We start from the raw sequence: 19,232 nt of genomic DNA on the forward strand, positions 1-19,232 counted from the left end.
CGGTAACTTCACCGCCCGCTACCGCATGGCTCTCCAGAGATTCACCGGAGGCCAACTACCTGCCCTTCAGGACACCTACAGCACCCAATGTGACAAGAAGGACAAAAATATAATCAAGGCCAGCAACAACCCGAGCGACTTCCTGTTCACCCCGCTATCATCCAGAATGCGAGGTCAGTACAGGTGCATCAAAGCTGGGACCGAGAGACTGAAAAACAGCTTCTGTCTGTTAAATAGCCATCACTAGCACAGAGGCTGCTGCCCTATATATATATATATATATATATATATATATATATATATATATATACAGTGCCTTGCGAAAGTATTCGGCCCCCTTGAACTTTGCGACCTTTTGCCACATTTCAGGCTTCAAACAAAAAGATATAAAACTGCATTTTTTTGTGAAGAATCAACAACAAGTGGGGGACAATCATGAAGTGGAACGACATTTATTGGATATTTCAAACTTTTTTAACAAATCAAAAACTGAAAAATTGGGCGTGCAAAATTATTCAGCCCCTTTACTTTCAGTGCAGCAAACTCTCTCCAGAAGTTCAGTGAGGATCTCTGAATGATCCAATGTTGACCTAAATGACTAATTATGATAAATACAATCCACCTGTGTGTAATCAAGTCTCCGTATAAATGCACCTGCACTGTGATAGTCTCAGAGGTCCGTTAAAAGCGCAGAGAGCATCATGAAGAACAAGGAACACACCAGGCAGGTCCAAGATACTATTGTGAAGAAGTTTAAAGCCGAATTTGGATACAAAAAGATTTCCCAAGCTTTAAACATCCCAAGGAGCACTGTGCAAGCGATAATATTGAAATGGAAGGAGTATCAGACCACTGCAAAAGACCTGGCCGTCCCTCTAAACTTTCAGCTCATACAAGGAGAAGACTGATCAGAGATGCAGCCAAGAGGCCCATGATCACTCTGGATGAACTGCAGAGATCTACAGCTGAGGTGGGAGACTCTGTCCATAGGACAACAATTATATTATATTGCACAAATCTGGCCTTTATGGAAGAGTGGCAAGAAGAAAGCCATTTCTTAAAGATATCCATAAAAAGTGTCGTTTAAAGTTTGCCACAAGCCACCTGGGAGACACACCAAACATGTGGAAGAAGGTGCTCTGGTCAGATGAAACCAAAATTGAACTTTTTGGCAACAATGCAAAACGTTATGTTTGGCGTAAAAGCAACACCCTGAACACACCATCCCCACTGTCAAACATGGTGGTGGCAGCATCATGGTTTGGGCCTGCTTTTCTTCAGCAGGGACAGGGAAGATGGTTAAAATTGATGGGAAGATGGATGGAGCCAAATACAGGACCATTCTGGAAGAAAACCTGATGGAGTCTGCAAAAGACCTGAGACTGGGACGGAGATTTGTCTTCCAACAAGACAATGATCCAAAACATAAAGCAAAATCTACAATGGAATGGTTCAAAAATAAACATATCCAGGTGTTAGAATGGCCAAGTCAAAGTCCAGACCTGAATCCAATCGAGAATCTGTGGAAAGAACTGAAAACTGCTGTTCACAAATGCTCTCCATCCAACCTCACTGAGCTCGAGCTGTTTTGCAAGGAGGAATGGGAAAAAAATTCAGTCTCTCGATGTGCAAAACTGATAGACATACCCCAAGCGACTTACAGCTGTAATTGCAGCAAAAGGTGGCCCTACAAAGTATTAACTTAAGGGGGCTGAATAATTTTGCACGCCCAATTTTTCAGTTTTTGATTTGTTAAAAAAGTTTGAAATATCCAATAAATGTCGTTCCACTTCATGATTGTGTCCCACTTGTTGTTGATTCTTCACAAAAAAATACAGTTTTATATCTTTATGTTTGAAGCCTGAAATGTGGCAAAAGGTCGCAAAGTTCAAGGGGGCCGAATACTTTCGCAAGGCACTGTATATATATATATATAACTTGAAATCACTAGCCACTTTAATAATGGAACACTAGTCACTTTAATGTTTACATATTTTCCATTACTCACCATAATTATATACTGTATTCTATTCTACTGTATCTTAGTCTATTCCGCTCTGACATTGCTCGTCCAAATATTTATATATTCTTATTCCTTTACTTTATATTTGTTGATGTTGTGAAATTGTTAGATATTACTGTACTGTTGAAGCTTGGAACACAAGCTACACCCGCAATAACATCTGCTTAACACGTGTATTTGACCAATAAAATTTGATTTGAAGAGTGTCCTGCCTAAATTCCCAATCTGGCCCTCATACCATCATGGCCACCTAATCATCCCCAGCTTCTAATTGGCTCATTCATCCCCCCTCCTCTTCCCAATGACTATTCCCCAGGTTGTTGCTATGAATGAGAATGTGTTCTTAGTTAACTTAGCTGGTAAAATAAGGGTAAACAAAAAATTAAATAAAAAATGTTCTAAAATTCAGCTGCGTCGACGGGCTGACTGCACCCATTGCCGCGCCCACCACCCTGCCCACAGCCCAGTCCCATTTTGATCAAGAAAAACCACTGTACTGTATAGGAAGCAGTGGTACTGTGTGTATACTGTGCCCTGCTCTTCTTTGCCAAACCTAGAAAGAGCAGGATTTATTTGTGTTGTTTCCCTTTAAGTGCTTCAGCAATGCAGGTGATAAATATAGGATATGAAGGGGATATACTCCTTACTACACGGCTGACAGGGGTCTATGAATATTTTCTCACTCCATTTTTAAAAACAAACGTTTATATTCATTTGATGTATTGGAACGGCGGTCGTAATTTCTATTCGGGCACAACTTGATAGTTCTTTATAGTCAATGATAGTGTTTTGGCGTGTTGTGTTGTGGAGGACACCTTTTGGACACTGTTGACTATGTTATCATTTGTGTTTCATGCATGATTACTGTAGATGTAATGAAACCCGAATTCTGATTGCGCAAAGCTTCATAATGGGATCTAGCCTACATCATGTTGTGCACATGAACTCAATGAACCACACCGGTTTAGTAGTCCATGTTAGATTAATGCAGAACATATTGACATCTTGATGGATGAGTCACCCCCAAGGACTGCAATACTGCAGCCTGCTACTGCATGGTACACATTCAAATCTAGTGTGTTCTTAGCCACCATGTTACTGCATGCATGGTACACACTCTGATCTCGGAAAGATCTGGTTCTACGATGTTCATAATCTGACATCTGCTGAATAATTCACAGTGAGTTACCTGGTTAAGTTGGACCGCTCATATAAATGCAGTGTGACAGGAGAATGAAGTGAAAAGTCTATGTGATGCATTGCGTGCAAGTAAGACGCTGCTTCCCCCCCTCAAAGAAAGCCCATCTCATTATATACATTACGTTATACAGTACCAGTCAAAATTTTGGACACCTACTCATTCAATGGGTTTTATTTTCCATATTGACTGTCCTTCATGTCTTACAGTAATGATGGACTGTTGTTTCTCTTTGCTTATTTGAGCTTTTCTTGGCATGATATGGACTTAGTCCTATGTGGTAAAGGACCATCTTCTGTATTTCACCCCTACCTTGTCACAACACTTGTGATTGGCTCAAATGTGTTAAGGAAAGACATTTCACAAATTAACTTTTAACAAGGCACACCTGTTAATTCAAATGCATTCCAGGTGACCTCATGAAGTGAAGAAGAGTGAAGAGTGTGCTAAGCTGTCATCAAGGCAAAGGGTGGCTACTTTGAAGAATCTCAAATATAACATATTTTTGGATTTGTTTAACACTTTTTTTGGTTACTACATGATTCCATATGTGTTATTTCATAGTTTTGATGTCTTCACTATTATTCTACAGTGTAGAAAATAGTAAAAAAAAAAAAAAGAATAATCCTTGAATGAGTAGGTGTCCAAACTTTTCATATATATATATACATACACACACACACACACACACACACACACACACACACACACACACAGTTGAAGTCGGAAGTTTACATACACTTAGGTTGGAGTCATTAAAACTCGTTCTTTAACCACTCCACAAACTTCTTGTTAACAAACTATACATTTGGCAAGTCGGTTAGGAATATCTACTTTGTGCATGACACAAGTAATTGTTCCAACAATTGTTTAGACAGATTATTTCACTTATAATTCACTGTATCTCACGGGGGTGGCAGCATCATGTTGTGGGGGTGCTTTGCTGCAGGAGGGACTGGTCCACTTCACAAAATAGATGACATCTTGAGGCAGGAAAATTATGTGGATATATTGAAGCAACATCTCAAGACATCAGTCAGGAAGTTAAAGCTTGGTCGCAAATGGGTCTTCCAAATGAACAATGACCTCAAGTGTATTTCCAAAGTTGTGGCAAAATGGCTTAAGCACAACAAAGTCAAGGTATTGGAGTGGCCATCACAAAGCCCTGACCTCAATTCTATAGACAATTTGTGGGCAGAACTGAAGACGCGTGTGCGAGCAAGGAGGCCTACAAACCTGACTCAGTTACACCAGCTCTGTCAGGAGGAATGGGCCAAAATTCACCCAACTTATTGTGGGAAGCGTGTGGAAGGCTACCTGAAACATTTGACCCAAGTTAAACAATTTAAAGGCAATATACTCTATTAGTATTTGATAGCATGTAAACTTCTGACCCACTGGGAATGTGATGAAAGAAATAAAAGCTGAAATAATTCATTCACTCTACTATTATTCTGACATTTCACATTCTTAAAATAAAGTGGTGATCCTAACTGACCCAAGACAGATAATTTTTACTAGGATGAAATGTCAGGAATTGTGAAGAAGTGTTTAAATGTATTTGGCTAAGGTGTATGTAAACTTCAGACTTCATCTGTATATATTCATAAAATAAGCGAGAGGGTCCAGTCCGCAGTGGATTTGTGTATCCGGGGGGGTAGGTGCAGACTGACTAACGAAATCGAAACTGTGTAGAGATAATTGACCTACATTTATACCGATTTTGACTGTTCAGCTAGCTAATAATCACTGAAATTAAAGCTAGACAGACATGAAATATTGAAAATTCAAAAAATGATGGATGGAGGATTATTTTCTGCAAGTTTTGATGGCGAGGAAATGTGTAATCCGTTTTCAGTTGAAGACCAAATTTATTTTACCTTTATTTAACTGGGCAAGTCAGTTAAGAACAAATTCTTATTTTCAATGACGGCCTAGGAACAGTGGGTTTAACTGCCTGTTCCGGGGCAGAACGGGGATATGAACTTGCAACCTTTCGGTTACTAGTCCAACGCTCTAAACACTAGGCTACCCTGCAGCTACCTGGGGCAAAAAATAATTGACACCCCAGCACAACACCATCGAATAAGGAATTGCGAATAAGGAAAACCATACAGAAGTTATCAAGTCCATTATTTAGCCTGTAGCTTGGACACGAAAAGCAAGAACTTGAGAACTGTATGGTACTCTTTGTCTTTGCACCCCCACGGATCTGGTGGACTACAGTTGGATTTTATTCATGTTTTTATGGGCTCGTTCTTATCTGTACAACAATGTACATTTAAACAGCCCAGCTCCCTCGTGAGCCACATTATACATATCCTCTGGATTGCACTGGGGCATATGGCCCTGTTGTTTCAGTGCTTCGGGGGGGGGTATTGGATACAAAGCATTTTACTCACAATTTTTCCTCTGCAAACAATGGATACATTTGAATTTGCTATATGGACTCCTTTCTGCCCGTGTATCTTCAATCCCCGAAGTAATTTGTAGTTGGAAAGAGGGTGAGAAGTTAGAATTCACCACAGGATGCCCATCCATCCCCGCAACACTGCAGCAGCCTCTTAATCTCTGTTTGGATCTTCTACAATTACTGCACTTTACTTATGTACAGAATCTGGTAAAGGGTTGTTCCTCCTTTTGTTATTGGTTTAAAGGTGTTGGTTTATTATATTCTAGTGTGGCTGGTACCCTTGCAGCTCATCTACTACAGAGTGAACTCAGCCATCCGTTGGAGTGTAAACGTGTGTGTGTGGCCGGGGGCCGAGGCAGCCAGTGATTTAGAGTGCTAGATTTACGAGCATGCTGTAGATCCTTGGTGCCTCTCAGACGGTCAACCATATTTTGACAGGCAGGAGGCTGCCTGACTGGCCGTCGATCGAAGGCCCTCGCTTCGAGCAGCTTAATTCTCCACCACTGTTTTGCTCTGCAAACCCCTAGTCAATCCCTCTAAGCATGGCTTCTTAACCTCCAGTGTGAAACAGCATGAAAAATCCCCAGGGGCAAGAATATTTTTTATGTTATACTGTGTGTTGTTTGTGCCATTTTTGATGGTCCGAGTCATGGTAGTTGTGGTGAAAAAATGGTCAGGAAATCAATCATGAGGGTAAGGATTGTAGTGAATGAAATTGGCAGGGTCGGAGTAGTGAAAGTATGTTCTGTAATAGTTTACCAGCTATTTTGTCCATTAGTTCATGTGACTTGGAACGTTGTTGTGTTGTCATTGCTAGCCCAAATATTTATATATTCTTAATTCCTTTTCTTTAGATTTGTGTGTATTGTTGTGAAATTGTTAGATATTACTGTTAGACTCCCGGGTGGCGCAGCGGTCAAGGGCACTGCATTGCAGTGCTAGCTATGCCACCAGAGACTCTGGGTTCGAGCCCAGGCTCTGTCGCAGCCGGCAGTGACCGGGCGGTCCATGGGGCGATGAGACAAGATAGTACTAACAATTGGATACCACAAAATTGGGGGGAAAATAAAATACAAATGTAAAAAAGATATTGCAGCATTTCGCTACGCCCGCAATAACATCTGCTAAACACGTGTATTTGACAAATAAAATGTGATTTGATCTACGTACACACACCCTTGTTTCCTCTTTTACATTTTCTGGATCCATTCCCCTGCTTGAGGACGTGAATTATGAATATTATGTCAGGACGTGAATTATACGTGTGTTGTGGCAGGACGTGTGTTGGGGTAGGATGTGTATTGTGGCCGGACGTAAATTATGAGTATCATGGCAGGATGTGAATTATGGCAGGACGTGAATTATGGCAGGACGTGAATCATGGCAGGACGTGAATCATGGCAGGACGTGAATCATGGCAGGACGTGAATCGTGGCAGGACGTGAATCGTGGCAGGACGTGAATCGTGGCAGGATGTGTATCGTGGCAGGATGTGAATTGTGGCAGGACGTGTATTTTGGCAGGACGTAGATGATGAGTTTTGTGGCAGGACGTGTATCATGGCAGGATGTGTATCGTGGCAGGATGTGAATTGTGGCAGAACGTAGATTATGACTATTATGGCAGGACATATATTATGAGTTTTGTGGCAGGACGTGTATTGTGAGTATTATGGCAGGATGTGTATTGTGGCATGACGTAGATTGAGTATTATGGCAGGACGTGTATTGTGAGTATTATGGCAGGACGTGTATTGTGGCAGGACGTAGATTATGAGTATTATGGCAGGACGTGTATTGTGGCAGGACGTGTATTGTGAGTATTATGGCAGGGTGTGTATTGTGGCAGGACGTGTATTTTGAGTATTATGGCAGGACGTGTATTGTGAGTATTATGGCAGGGCGTGTATTATGAGTATTATGGCAGGGCGTGTATTATGAGTATTATGGCAGGACGTAAATGAAGTATTATGACAGGACGTGTATTATGGCAGGACGTAGATTATTAGTATTATGGCAGGACGTGTATTGTGGCAGGACGTGTATTGTGAGTATTATGGCGGGGTGTGTATTGTGGCATGACGTGTATTGTGAGTATTATGGCAGGACGTCTATTGTGAGTATTATGGCAGGACGTAGATTGAGTATTATGGCAGGACGTAGATTGAGTATTATGGTAGGACGTAGATTATGAGTATTATGGCAGGACTTGTATTATGGCAGGACATATATTATGAGTTATTGCAGGACATGTATTATGTCAGGACGTGTGTTGTGGCAGGACGTAGATTATGTGTATTGTGGCAGGACGTAGATTATGTGTATTGTGGCAGGACGTAGATTATGTGTATTGTGGCAGGACGTAGATTATGAGTATTGTGGCAGGACGTAGATTATGAGTATTATGGCAGGACGTGTGTTATGGCAGGACGTAGATTATGAGTATTATGGCAGGACGTAGATTATGAGTATTATGGCAGGACGTAGATTATGAGTATTATGGCAGGACGTAGATTGTGAGTATTATGGCAGGACGTAGATTATGAGTATTATGGCAGGACGTAGATTATGAGTATTATGGCAGGACGTAGATTATGAGTATTATGGCAGGACGTAGATTATGAGTATTATGGCAGGACGTGTGTTATGGCAGGACGTAGATTATGAGTATTATGGCAGGATGTGTGTTATGGCAGGACGTGTATTGTGAGTATTATGGCAGGACGTGTATTGTGAGTATTATGGCAGGGTGTGTATTGTGGCAGGCGGTGTATTTTGAGTATTATGGCAGGATGTGTGTTATGGCAGGACGTAGATTATGAGTATTATGACAGGACATGTTATGGCAGGACGTAGTTTGAGTATTATGGCAGGATATGTGTTATGGCAGGACGTAGATTATGAGTATTATGGCAAGACGTAGATTGAGTATTATGGCAGGACGTGTGTTATGGCAGGACGTAGATTATGAGTATTATGGCAGGACGTGTGTTATGGCAGGACGTAGATTATGAGTATTATGGCAGGACGTGTGTTATGGCTGGTGCAGAGATGAGTGAGGCAAGTGCAAGGGGCAGAGGAGAATTGTGGGAAAATAATTGGGTCATATAGATCCAATGGGACATTAATGTGCCATTCAGGTCCCCCTCACTGTCTACCTCTGAACGTATATTATGAGTTATGGCAGGACGTGTATTATGGCAGGACGTAGATTATGAGTATTATGGCAGGACGTGTATTGTGGCAGGACGTGTATTGTGAGTATTATGGCAGGGTGTGTATTGTGGCAGGACGTGTATTTTGAGTATTATGGCAGGACGTGTATTGTGAGTATTATGGCAGGGCGTGTATTATGAGTATTATGGCAGGGCGTGTATTATGAGTATTATGGCAGGACGTAAATGAAGTATTATGACAGGACGTGTATTATGGCAGGACGTAGATTATTAGTATTATGGCAGGACGTGTATTGTGGCAGGACGTGTATTGTGAGTATTATGGCGGGGTGTGTATTGTGGCATGACGTGTATTGTGAGTATTATGGCAGGACGTCTATTGTGAGTATTATGGCAGGACGTAGATTGAGTATTATGGCAGGACGTAGATTGAGTATTATGGTAGGACGTAGATTATGAGTATTATGGCAGGACTTGTATTATGGCAGGACATATATTATGAGTTATTGCAGGACATGTATTATGTCAGGACGTGTGTTGTGGCAGGACGTAGATTATGTGTATTGTGGCAGGACGTAGATTATGTGTATTGTGGCAGGACGTAGATTATGTGTATTGTGGCAGGACGTAGATTATGAGTATTGTGGCAGGACGTAGATTATGAGTATTATGGCAGGACGTGTGTTATGGCAGGACGTAGATTATGAGTATTATGGCAGGACGTAGATTATGAGTATTATGGCAGGACGTAGATTATGAGTATTATGGCAGGACGTAGATTGTGAGTATTATGGCAGGACGTAGATTATGAGTATTATGGCAGGACGTAGATTATGAGTATTATGGCAGGACGTAGATTATGAGTATTATGGCAGGACGTAGATTATGAGTATTATGGCAGGACGTAGATTATGAGTATTATGGCAGGACGTGTGTTATGGCAGGACGTAGATTATGAGTATTATGGCAGGATGTGTGTTATGGCAGGACGTGTATTGTGAGTATTATGGCAGGACGTGTATTGTGAGTATTATGGCAGGGTGTGTATTGTGGCAGGCGGTGTATTTTGAGTATTATGGCAGGATGTGTGTTATGGCAGGACGTAGATTATGAGTATTATGACAGGACATGTTATGGCAGGACGTAGTTTGAGTATTATGGCAGGATATGTGTTATGGCAGGACGTAGATTATGAGTATTATGGCAAGACGTAGATTGAGTATTATGGCAGGACGTGTGTTATGGCAGGACGTAGATTATGAGTATTATGGCAGGACGTGTGTTATGGCAGGACGTAGATTATGAGTATTATGGCAGGACGTGTGTTATGGCTGGTGCAGAGATGAGTGAGGCAAGTGCAAGGGGCAGAGGAGAATTGTGGGAAAATAATTGGGTCATATAGATCCAATGGGACATTAATGTGCCATTCAGGTCCCCCTCACTGTCTACCTCTGTTTTCTTAAATCGCTATGAATCAGAATGTTCCACAATGCAAAGTGATTTAAGGATAATTTTAAAAAATCAAGCATGATCATTGCCTACTTCACAGATGGACAAAACCAAATCTGGGTCGGTTGCTTTAAAAAATGATAATGTTTTTATTTTTATTTTTTATTTGTCACCTCAGTCACCACACAATTCAATATATTGCTTAGCAATTCAAACCAAAACATAGAAATGCACAAGTCAATTAACTTTCTTCCCATCCTGTTACATGCAAATAAATAGTGGTTAACATAAGCACACACACGCAGGGCCTACGACAGGTAGACAGCAAAGGTCACTTTGCAGGGAGAATTATTCCAGCCACGCCAGCCTAATCAAAGGCTTTCTATTGAGCTGGAGCCTGGTTCCTCTGTGATGTGCTGCTTTGGCCTGCACTGGTTTATTTAGCCTTTCAGTCTACATTGAGAGAGACTAGAGGGTGGAGTCCATCTCAACGGTGGGACTGGGTCAGTGGGCATCCATACCCCTTTTAATAGCCAAGACCATCCTGTGGGGCTCGATTTACTTATTTAGGCTACATCATCATATATTTACATCATCTAGCCGAGCTCTCACTGAAGACTGTCACTCCCCAGACTCACACCAGAGAGAGGGCACCGGCTAGAGGATGGTAGCCTGAATGCCAGTCTGTTTCAATTTGTTTGGCATGAAATTCCTTAAGGAGTTGGCAGTAGACAGGTTTCCATCTAGCCATATTATTCAATTAAATACCTGCATGATGAAAACAGCGCGCACATCTGTTAACTTAAAATATTGACAACACCAAATAAAATATTGACAACACCAAATATATTAAGTCTGGATTTCTTTTTTTTTTCTTCAGTGAAACATTATGGAACACACTGTTCTTATTTAGCTCTATCCTATATTAGTTATTTTCCCTCTCACCTCCTGTTGCATTGTGGGTACCAGGTACTGACCACCACACAGATGGCTGTCAGCTAGGCAAGGGTAGCAGAATGGCCCTGTCGACCATTCCACCCACCCATGCACACACACACCCTCGCTATACAGGCTCCCAGTCAATGACAAATTGCAGCCCAAGACAACAGTAGAGTGCTCCTGAGGGACTTCTGAGATCTCCCGCAGCGTGACCCAGTTCCATCAACGCCTTCACTTCTGCTCTCTCTTCCTCCGTCTCTTTCTCTATCCCTCTCTCCCCATCTGTATTGGTCCCTTTCTCTCCCTCTCTCTCTCTCTCTCGCTCTCCCCCCCCCCCGTACTTTCTCCGCTGTGCCCTTCTGCATTGAGGCACTTTCTCTCTTGCTGCCTGCAAGCTTTAACACAGCGCCTAACAAAAGGAGCTTGCCTTTTTATTTCTCCAGCTCGAGTCTCCATCATCCTTTACACTTGGCCTCTCTCCCCTCCCTCCCTCCATGCGCTCCGGAATCTCTCTCCAAGCCTCCTTTGTGTTAACGCCCTGGTCAAGTCTATATGCCCTGCTACTACTAGAGGTCCACAGTAGAGGTCGACCGATTATGATTTTTCAAAGCCGATACCGATTATTGGAGGACAAAAAAAGCCGATACCGAATAATGATATATAATATATTTTAACTTAATATAATACATCAATAACATCAATCTAGCCTCAAATAAATAATGAAACATGTTCAATTTGGTTTAAATAATGCAAAAACAAAGTGTTGGAGAAGAAAGTAAAAGTGCAATATGTGCCATGTAAGAAAGCTAACGTTTAAGTTCCTTGCTCAGAACATGTGAACATATGAAAGCTGGTGGTTCCTTTTAACATGAGTCTTCAATATTCCCAGGTAAGAGGTTTTAGGTTGTAGTTATTATAGGAATTATAGGACTATTTCTCTCTATACCATTTGTATTTCATATACCTTTGACTATTGGATGTTCTTATAGGCACTTTAGTATTGCCAGTGTAACAGTAAAGCTTCCGTACCTCTCCTCGCTCCTACCTGGGCTCGAACCAGGAACACAACGACAACAGCCACCCTCGAAGCAGCGTTACCCATGCAGAGCAAGGGGAACAACTACTCCAAGTCTCAGAGCGAGTGACATTTGAAACACTATTAGCGCGCACCCTGCTAACTAGCTAGCCATTTCACATCACATCGGTTACACCAGCCTAATCTCTGGAGTTGATAGGCTTGAATTCATAAACAGCAGAGCTGCTGGCAAAACGCTGTTTGAATGAATGCTTATGAGCCTGCTGGTGCCCACCATCGCTCAGCCAGACTGCTCTATCAAATCATAGACTTAATTATAACATAATAACACACAGAAATACGAGCCTTAGGTCATTAATATGGTCGAATCCGGAAACTATCATCTCGAAAACAAAACATTTAGTCTTTCAGTGAAATACGGAACCATTCCGTATTTTATCTAACGGGTGGCATCCATCAGTCTAAATATTCCTGTTACATTGCACAACCTTCAATGTTATGTCATAATTACGTAAAATTCTGGCAAATTAGTTCGCAATGAGTCAGGCGGCCCAAACTGTTGCATATACCCTGACTCTGCGTGCAATGAGAAGTGACACAATTTCACCTGGTGAATATTGCCTGCTAACCTCGATTTCATTTAGCTAAATATGGAGGTTTAAAAATATATACTTCTGTGTATTGATTTTAAGAAAGGCATTGATGTTTATGGTTAGGTACACGTTGGAGCAACGACAGTCCTTTTTTGCGAATGCGCACTGCATCAATTATATGCAACGCAGAATCGGCCTTTCCGATTAATTGGTCGACCTCTTGTCCACAGCCTCTGCCTCCCATCTCCAATGTGCTCTCTCCCTCTATCTCCCCCTCTTTCCCACATAACCCCTTTCTCACAGTGAAAACACACTCACACACCACCAAGATAAAACATCAAGTATTTGGTATTTATTAGCATCCACATTAGCCACTGTACAAGCATCATCTACTCTTCCTGGGGTCTACATGAAACATGACATAATACATAGTATAGAAAATGATGAATATGGGACTGAAATACACACACGGCCTACATGTCAGTACATACAAAGAATATATATGTCTAATACATGGTACAGTGCAAATTACAATACAAGATCTACAGTGCATTCGGAAAGTATTCAGACCCCTTGACTTTTTCAACAAGATTCTCTGGTCTGATGAAACAGACTGAACTCTGGCATTTATGCCAAGCATCACGTCTGGAGGAAACCTGGCACCATCCCTACGGTGAAGCATGGTGGTGGCAGCAGCAAACTGTGGGTATGTTTTTTAACAGCGGGGACTGGGAGACTAGTCAGGATGGAGAGAATGATGAACAGATGCTCCCCATCCAACCAGATGGAGCTTGAGAGGATCTGCAGAGAAGAATTGGAGAAAATCCCCAAATACAGGTGTGACAAGCTTGTAGCGTCATACCCAAGAAGACTCGGGGCTGTAATCGCTGCCAAAAGGGCTTCAACAAAGTACTGAGTAAATGGTCTGAATACTTATGTAAATGTTATATTTCAAAAAAATATAAATTTGCAAAAATGTCAAACTTGATCTGTTTTTTGAAACTGGATTTAATGCTGGTTTGAGTTACCTGGGGTGGATAAGTTACTTGTAGTCATTGCTCTATTTAATACTGTGCATTGATGTGAAGAAGGCAGACCAACGCCCTATCATGGACAGACCTCTTCCCATTTAGCAACCATTTGAGTCTGTTTTGACCTTGAAAGCCTGCCATCTACGGTTACACCCAGCAGTTTAGTCTCCTTAACTTGCTCAATGCTCACATTATTTAGTAATAGATCTAAATGAGGTTTAGCGTTGAGCGAGTGATTTGTCCCAAAAATTATGCTTTTAGTTTGAGATATTTTGTATGTTATTTCTTCATCCATCCTCCCTTTAAAAAAAAAAAAAAAATCTTGCCTCTTCGGCAAATAGCTAACTGCATTGCAGCAGTGCCGGCCAGGCAGCATGGCAGGTGCATTAATATTAATGTCTGCCCATTTCACCCAGCGTGGCAGGGAGCCTGTCAATCTATTCAACCTCATAGAGCTGGAAAGAGAGAGTACCTATCTTTGCCATGATAGCTAATGTAAAAGTCCTCGATGGCACTGTCCATGCAGTGTGCAAGTGCGACTTCTATCCATCTCTATGGTCAAGCTTCTTCTTTACTGGAGAGACTCTCCTTTCTGTCTCTCTCCACCCCAACCAGCACTAATTGACCAGTGCAGCACAGTGCTGCAGTACCACCTAGCAAACACCAGAGGCCACCAGTCTGCTGCCAGGCCCTAGTCACTTTGTTGGGGGACCTGGGACTGGGGACCTGTAACTTTAAGTTTACCTTAATCCTTAAGTCTTAATCCTTAAATCTTCAATCTAAGTCAAATTTAAAAAATGGCCATCAAAATCCGTTAATTTAAGCTAGTGATGTTTTTTTTGTTGGTCTGGCTGCGTCTCTATCCACCCCATCTGTCTCTGTCGGCCTTCCGCATCTGCGTTGAAAGGTGGCCGAGCTACAGCGGTGTTTGTGAGACCATGAGACATTACGAAAATCAGTATTCCCACGAAAACGTCTGTAGGTCTGACTGACTCTTGAAGACGATGTTCATTTGCTTTTTCTGTTCCATTTTTACATGCGAATTTGCGGGACACAACCTAAAATGTGTTCCAACAATGAGCTCCAGTTTTGGAATAATTGCGTCATTTTCCGGTTGTCACTAGTTTTCACAGACACAAAGTCAAGATAGGCTATTTTGCAATGAGGCCCTTTATTTGTTTCCACAGTCAGATGAGCTCATGGTTACCTTTCTTATGTCTCTGTGTCCAGTATGAAGGAAGTTAGAGGGGTAGTTTTGCGAGCCAATGCTAGCTAGCTTTAGCGCAATGACTGGAAGTCTATGGGTTTCTGCTAATTTAAGTTTGACAAAACGATGTATAAGGTAGAGAATCATTGTACTGTCTAAACCGCGGTGAAATATATTTTCAAAAAAACTAAAATATATTTTTTTAAGTTGTTTGAAGCAGGTATACAAAACTGAAAGTAAAAGATGCAAAAACCAAATTTGACGGGAAGCATAGAAGTAGTGCACATAGAACAGATCTACCACTTTTTTTGACTTGCTTTCGATGAGAATGACAGATCTATAACTCACATTTGTATGTGAATTTGGTCGGGTCGCCCAAAAAGTTACACATTGCAGCGTTAACCATTTTACCTTTCATCTTCAATGGGGGGTAGGGACATCCCAAGGATACCAGATAGCAAGGACCAGAGAACAAAAGCTTTTGCATGGGATGGTTGCCTGTGGATCTCATGAAAACTCTTGTCGTCAAGGAGAGTGCAAACTTAGGAAGGTTGACTCTCAATGTCACGCTGTAGAGAGTTCTTGGGATGACAACATTATCTTCTCTCTCAACTCAACAGTGCTGTAGAATAGAGAATAAGAATACAGCAGTCAAATATTTATTAGTTTATACAGTTGTTTAAATATTCTTGAGGGAAATTTCTCGAAAGTGTTCCACGTGATCATTACATCTTATCTTACGAACAACTGCACTATTTCGCAGTGACACGTCTTGACCGTTTAGAGAATTGGTAGCAGTAGAGCTGCGGCTGGTTGGCAACACGTTTAAGCCACGCTCTCCTGCATTAAACATTTTAAGATGGCTGCAAGCAATGCAGGTGTGCTTAAGACAGGCGCTGTGCGGAGACAGAGAGAGAGAGAGACTAGGGATCAGGGTATTCTGCAGCACTGCAGTAATACAGCAGTCAGCTCGGCTCTGTACAGATGTATACTGAACTTCTGCTGCAGCTTGGAGGGTTACTATGCTGATGCTATTTATTACTCTAAAGAAAGAGAGAGAGTGTGGGTTTAGCAGAATCCACCCTGCAGCTAACTGGTACTCCAGAGAGCTCCGAGCCCCAAAGCCTACTCTACTCCCAGCGTGTGCCTGCTTCTCTACTTTCTTTCTTTCGCTATCGTTCTTTTTGTTTCACTACTACATGTGTATAAGGACCAAATATCTACCTAGCAACTACTGCGCTCCCTCTTCCTTCCACTGCTGGTTCTCTAGTACATGACACGGCTGTAAAGTCCTGGCAAGGCAAAACCCTTTTGAACTTGGCTGTTTTTTTTTGTTTTTTTTTGTCGCAGTTCAAATATGCAACCTACGCCGTTCCACGGCTAGGGCGGGCCGAAGTGAAAAGTTCCCCAACAAAGTCAGTAGATATAGCCAGGTTTAGTCTTGGACTATTGGCCTGGTTGACTGTATTAGGGAGGTTACGATATTGCCTCACTGCATGCAGTGTGTGTTGGGATGAGAGCCACTTGACTGGTCTGTGGGCTGGTCACTTCTAGCCCAGGCTGCTTACGCTGGGCTGGGCAGGGCAAGAGGGGATGGAGAGATGGATAGAGAGATACTTGGATGTGTGTTGGCTAGCTGAGGAGGTTTGATGGAAGACCCAGTCTGCTCAGCAGTGGGGTTTGTGGCATGCCTGTCTCTGTCCTCCTACCGCTCCGCCTCTCTCCCACGTTCAAATAGGGTCTGCCCATATAGGCCAGTTTTCCATTGTAATGTTGCTCTCTCCAGTCCAATGTTCTATCCCCTCTCTGTTTTGGTGTGGCGTCATTGCATAGTTGGCTCTCTTTTCCAAGTGCTCTGCAGATTGTCAATAGGCCTTATTCCAGTCCGGACACACTACTAACTGCCTTCTCGTCATGTCGTTTCCCCGTGCAGCAGCCATCTCTCTATAAGGCATGTAACCTCCAAATGACCTTCAAACAGGAGCATAGCCACTCGCTGCTGCCTCGCAACGCACCCCTCTTAAACAACCCTGTTTAAACAATAGATCCCCCCCCCCGTCCCATAAGGAGAGCTGACTGAAAGCAGCTAACTGTGGTGTAATGACCAGTTTGCCTCTCAATTAACGGGGGCTTTTGTGCTGCTTCACCAGGGAGAGACTTTCTCTCTTCTTTCAACTGGGTTTGACTTGAGGACGTGGGTTTCTCAAATTCCGTCAGGCACTCGTACACTACTCCACAAAGGTTAGCCTAAATAGAAGCTGTGGTTGTGCCACTAGCCAAGGCCATCCTTAGCATTCTAGTAGTTTCCATGTAAGAATGAATGTACTGTTGAAAAAAATCGAACTGGTGTATGTGTTTTTTAAAAATAGATTTTTTGGGGGGGTGCACTGCTATGTGTTTCGGCACCTTTCTCTGTAGTGTATGTTGGTCCTCAGTGGAGTGATGCCTTTCAATAGACGTATTGGACTTTGAGATATGGAATCTATAGATACGTTGAGGAATGTTATCATATTTCCAAAATGTATCCTGGCCACGTGACTGGACCATCACTGTCCTATCCCATAGGGCCGGCAGGAATCTAGTCAAAGGCAGTGCACCATTTGGGACTCATCCCGAGTCATTCAGCACTGATCAATTGATTGCGCCCCCATGACCTTCCTTCCTTCCTTCCTAGGATTCTGTTGTCATGCACCAAACTGTCATCTTCCTGCTCTTCCCTCTCTCTCCCTCCCTCTCGGTTTCTCTCTCTCTCTCACTCTCTCTCCTCTCTCTCTCCTCTCTCTCTCTCGTTGCAGTGCCATGCGTGTGTTGCTGTCCAAGCTGCCGCGGCCCTGGATCGTAGACGAGAAGAAGGACGATGGTTACACCGCCCTGCATCTGGCCGCACTCAACAACCACGTGGAGGTGGCCGAGCTGCTGGTTCACCAGGTAGGACACACACTAACACACCACTGCATTTCAAACAGTCTGGAATACCAGAATACATTTTGGGCTTGTAAAATTATACCTAGGCCAAATATAAGCCTTCCACAACCATACGAGTTATCATTTTTATTTTATCGAAATAGTTGGAACCTGCTTTTTTCAATAGTCACTGATCTGGCTATGAAAATGCCCTTTTGGTTACAAATTGAACCAGAACCATGTACAATGCACATCCCCACTAAGAATGACCAAGTTCTTGTAGCAGGCATTATAGAAAATGTCTCAAACAATCCCTGAAGCACAAGCCCATGTGCTAGTGAGTAACCTGCTAATCTTTATATGTAAAGTCTAGCCAACTTAGATGTATTTGCTTGCTAAAAAGGTAGAAGAGTTGAACTGTTCTGAACACACCCTTCTGTCCATCTCTGTCTGTTTGAACAACATGCTAGCCTGTCCACTTTTTTAGATGTTGAAATCAAGTCGCCTACCTGGATAAGAAGACGCTTGTTTCTCAGAATGAGAACTAGTCGCCAATTCCTTTTATATAAATGTGTATGAATTTGCTATATTGCTCAGCCCTAGCTTAAACCATGCAGTCATGCACCAATGTACTGTAGTGTACATTAGGAGGTACACCACAGAACCAGCATGTTATACTGGGGAGTTTATACAGGACTATTTGAACGATAGCTCTCTCTCCCCCCCCCCCCCCATCTCTGTGTGTTCCCTCTGTTTCCTCCTCTCAGGGCAGTGCCAGCCTGGACATCCAGAATGTAAACCAACAGACGGCCCTGCACCTGGCTGTGGAGAGACAGCACACACAGATAGTCAGGGTCAGTCTCTCCTCACTCCCTCCCTCCCTCTTTTCTACTTTCCTTACTCCCTCGCTCCTCTCCTCACTCCCTCGCTCCTCTCCTCTCACTCCCTCTCTCCTACCACTAATTGAAGATGCTATCTGTAGTTATCTCGCCATCTGTCCCCCTGACGGTGCACTAAAGGCTGTTGAGAACATCAAAGACAGTTACCCACGTTTCATTTAAAATGGAGGATCTCCTGCAGTAGAATTAGCCCGCTCGGTCCAAGCTGACGTAGTGCCAAAGAAAGGAGAAAGCTTTCTGGGAGGGAACGTGAGAGGGGAGTAATGGGGCTCCTGTCTGGGTAAAGCTGTTACATCGCCATCTTGTGGAGTGGTTGGCAAGTGCAGCCTCAGACTGGCACAGCACGACCACAGTCATGTTCTGGA

General features: G+C 42.7%; 1 protein-coding gene across 4 annotated transcripts in view; it reads left to right on the forward strand.

The window, feature by feature from the left end:
• LOC139376194 (E3 ubiquitin-protein ligase mib1) overlaps window positions 1-19,232 on the forward strand; it is a 91,845-nt gene that overhangs the window by 60,461 nt on the left and 12,152 nt on the right. For all 4 annotated transcript variants that reach the window (XM_071118479.1, XM_071118480.1, XM_071118481.1 and 1 more), the window contains exons 13-14: window positions 17,860-17,992; window positions 18,736-18,822. In XM_071118479.1, coding sequence (XP_070974580.1) covers window positions 17,860-17,992; window positions 18,736-18,822 — 220 coding nt within the window. The remainder of the gene's footprint in view (window positions 1-17,859; window positions 17,993-18,735; window positions 18,823-19,232) is intronic.

This window comes from Oncorhynchus clarkii, chromosome 20 (genome assembly GCF_045791955.1).
Source record: "Oncorhynchus clarkii lewisi isolate Uvic-CL-2024 chromosome 20, UVic_Ocla_1.0, whole genome shotgun sequence".
In the NCBI taxonomy this organism is placed as follows: Eukaryota; Metazoa; Chordata; class Actinopteri; order Salmoniformes; family Salmonidae; genus Oncorhynchus; species Oncorhynchus clarkii.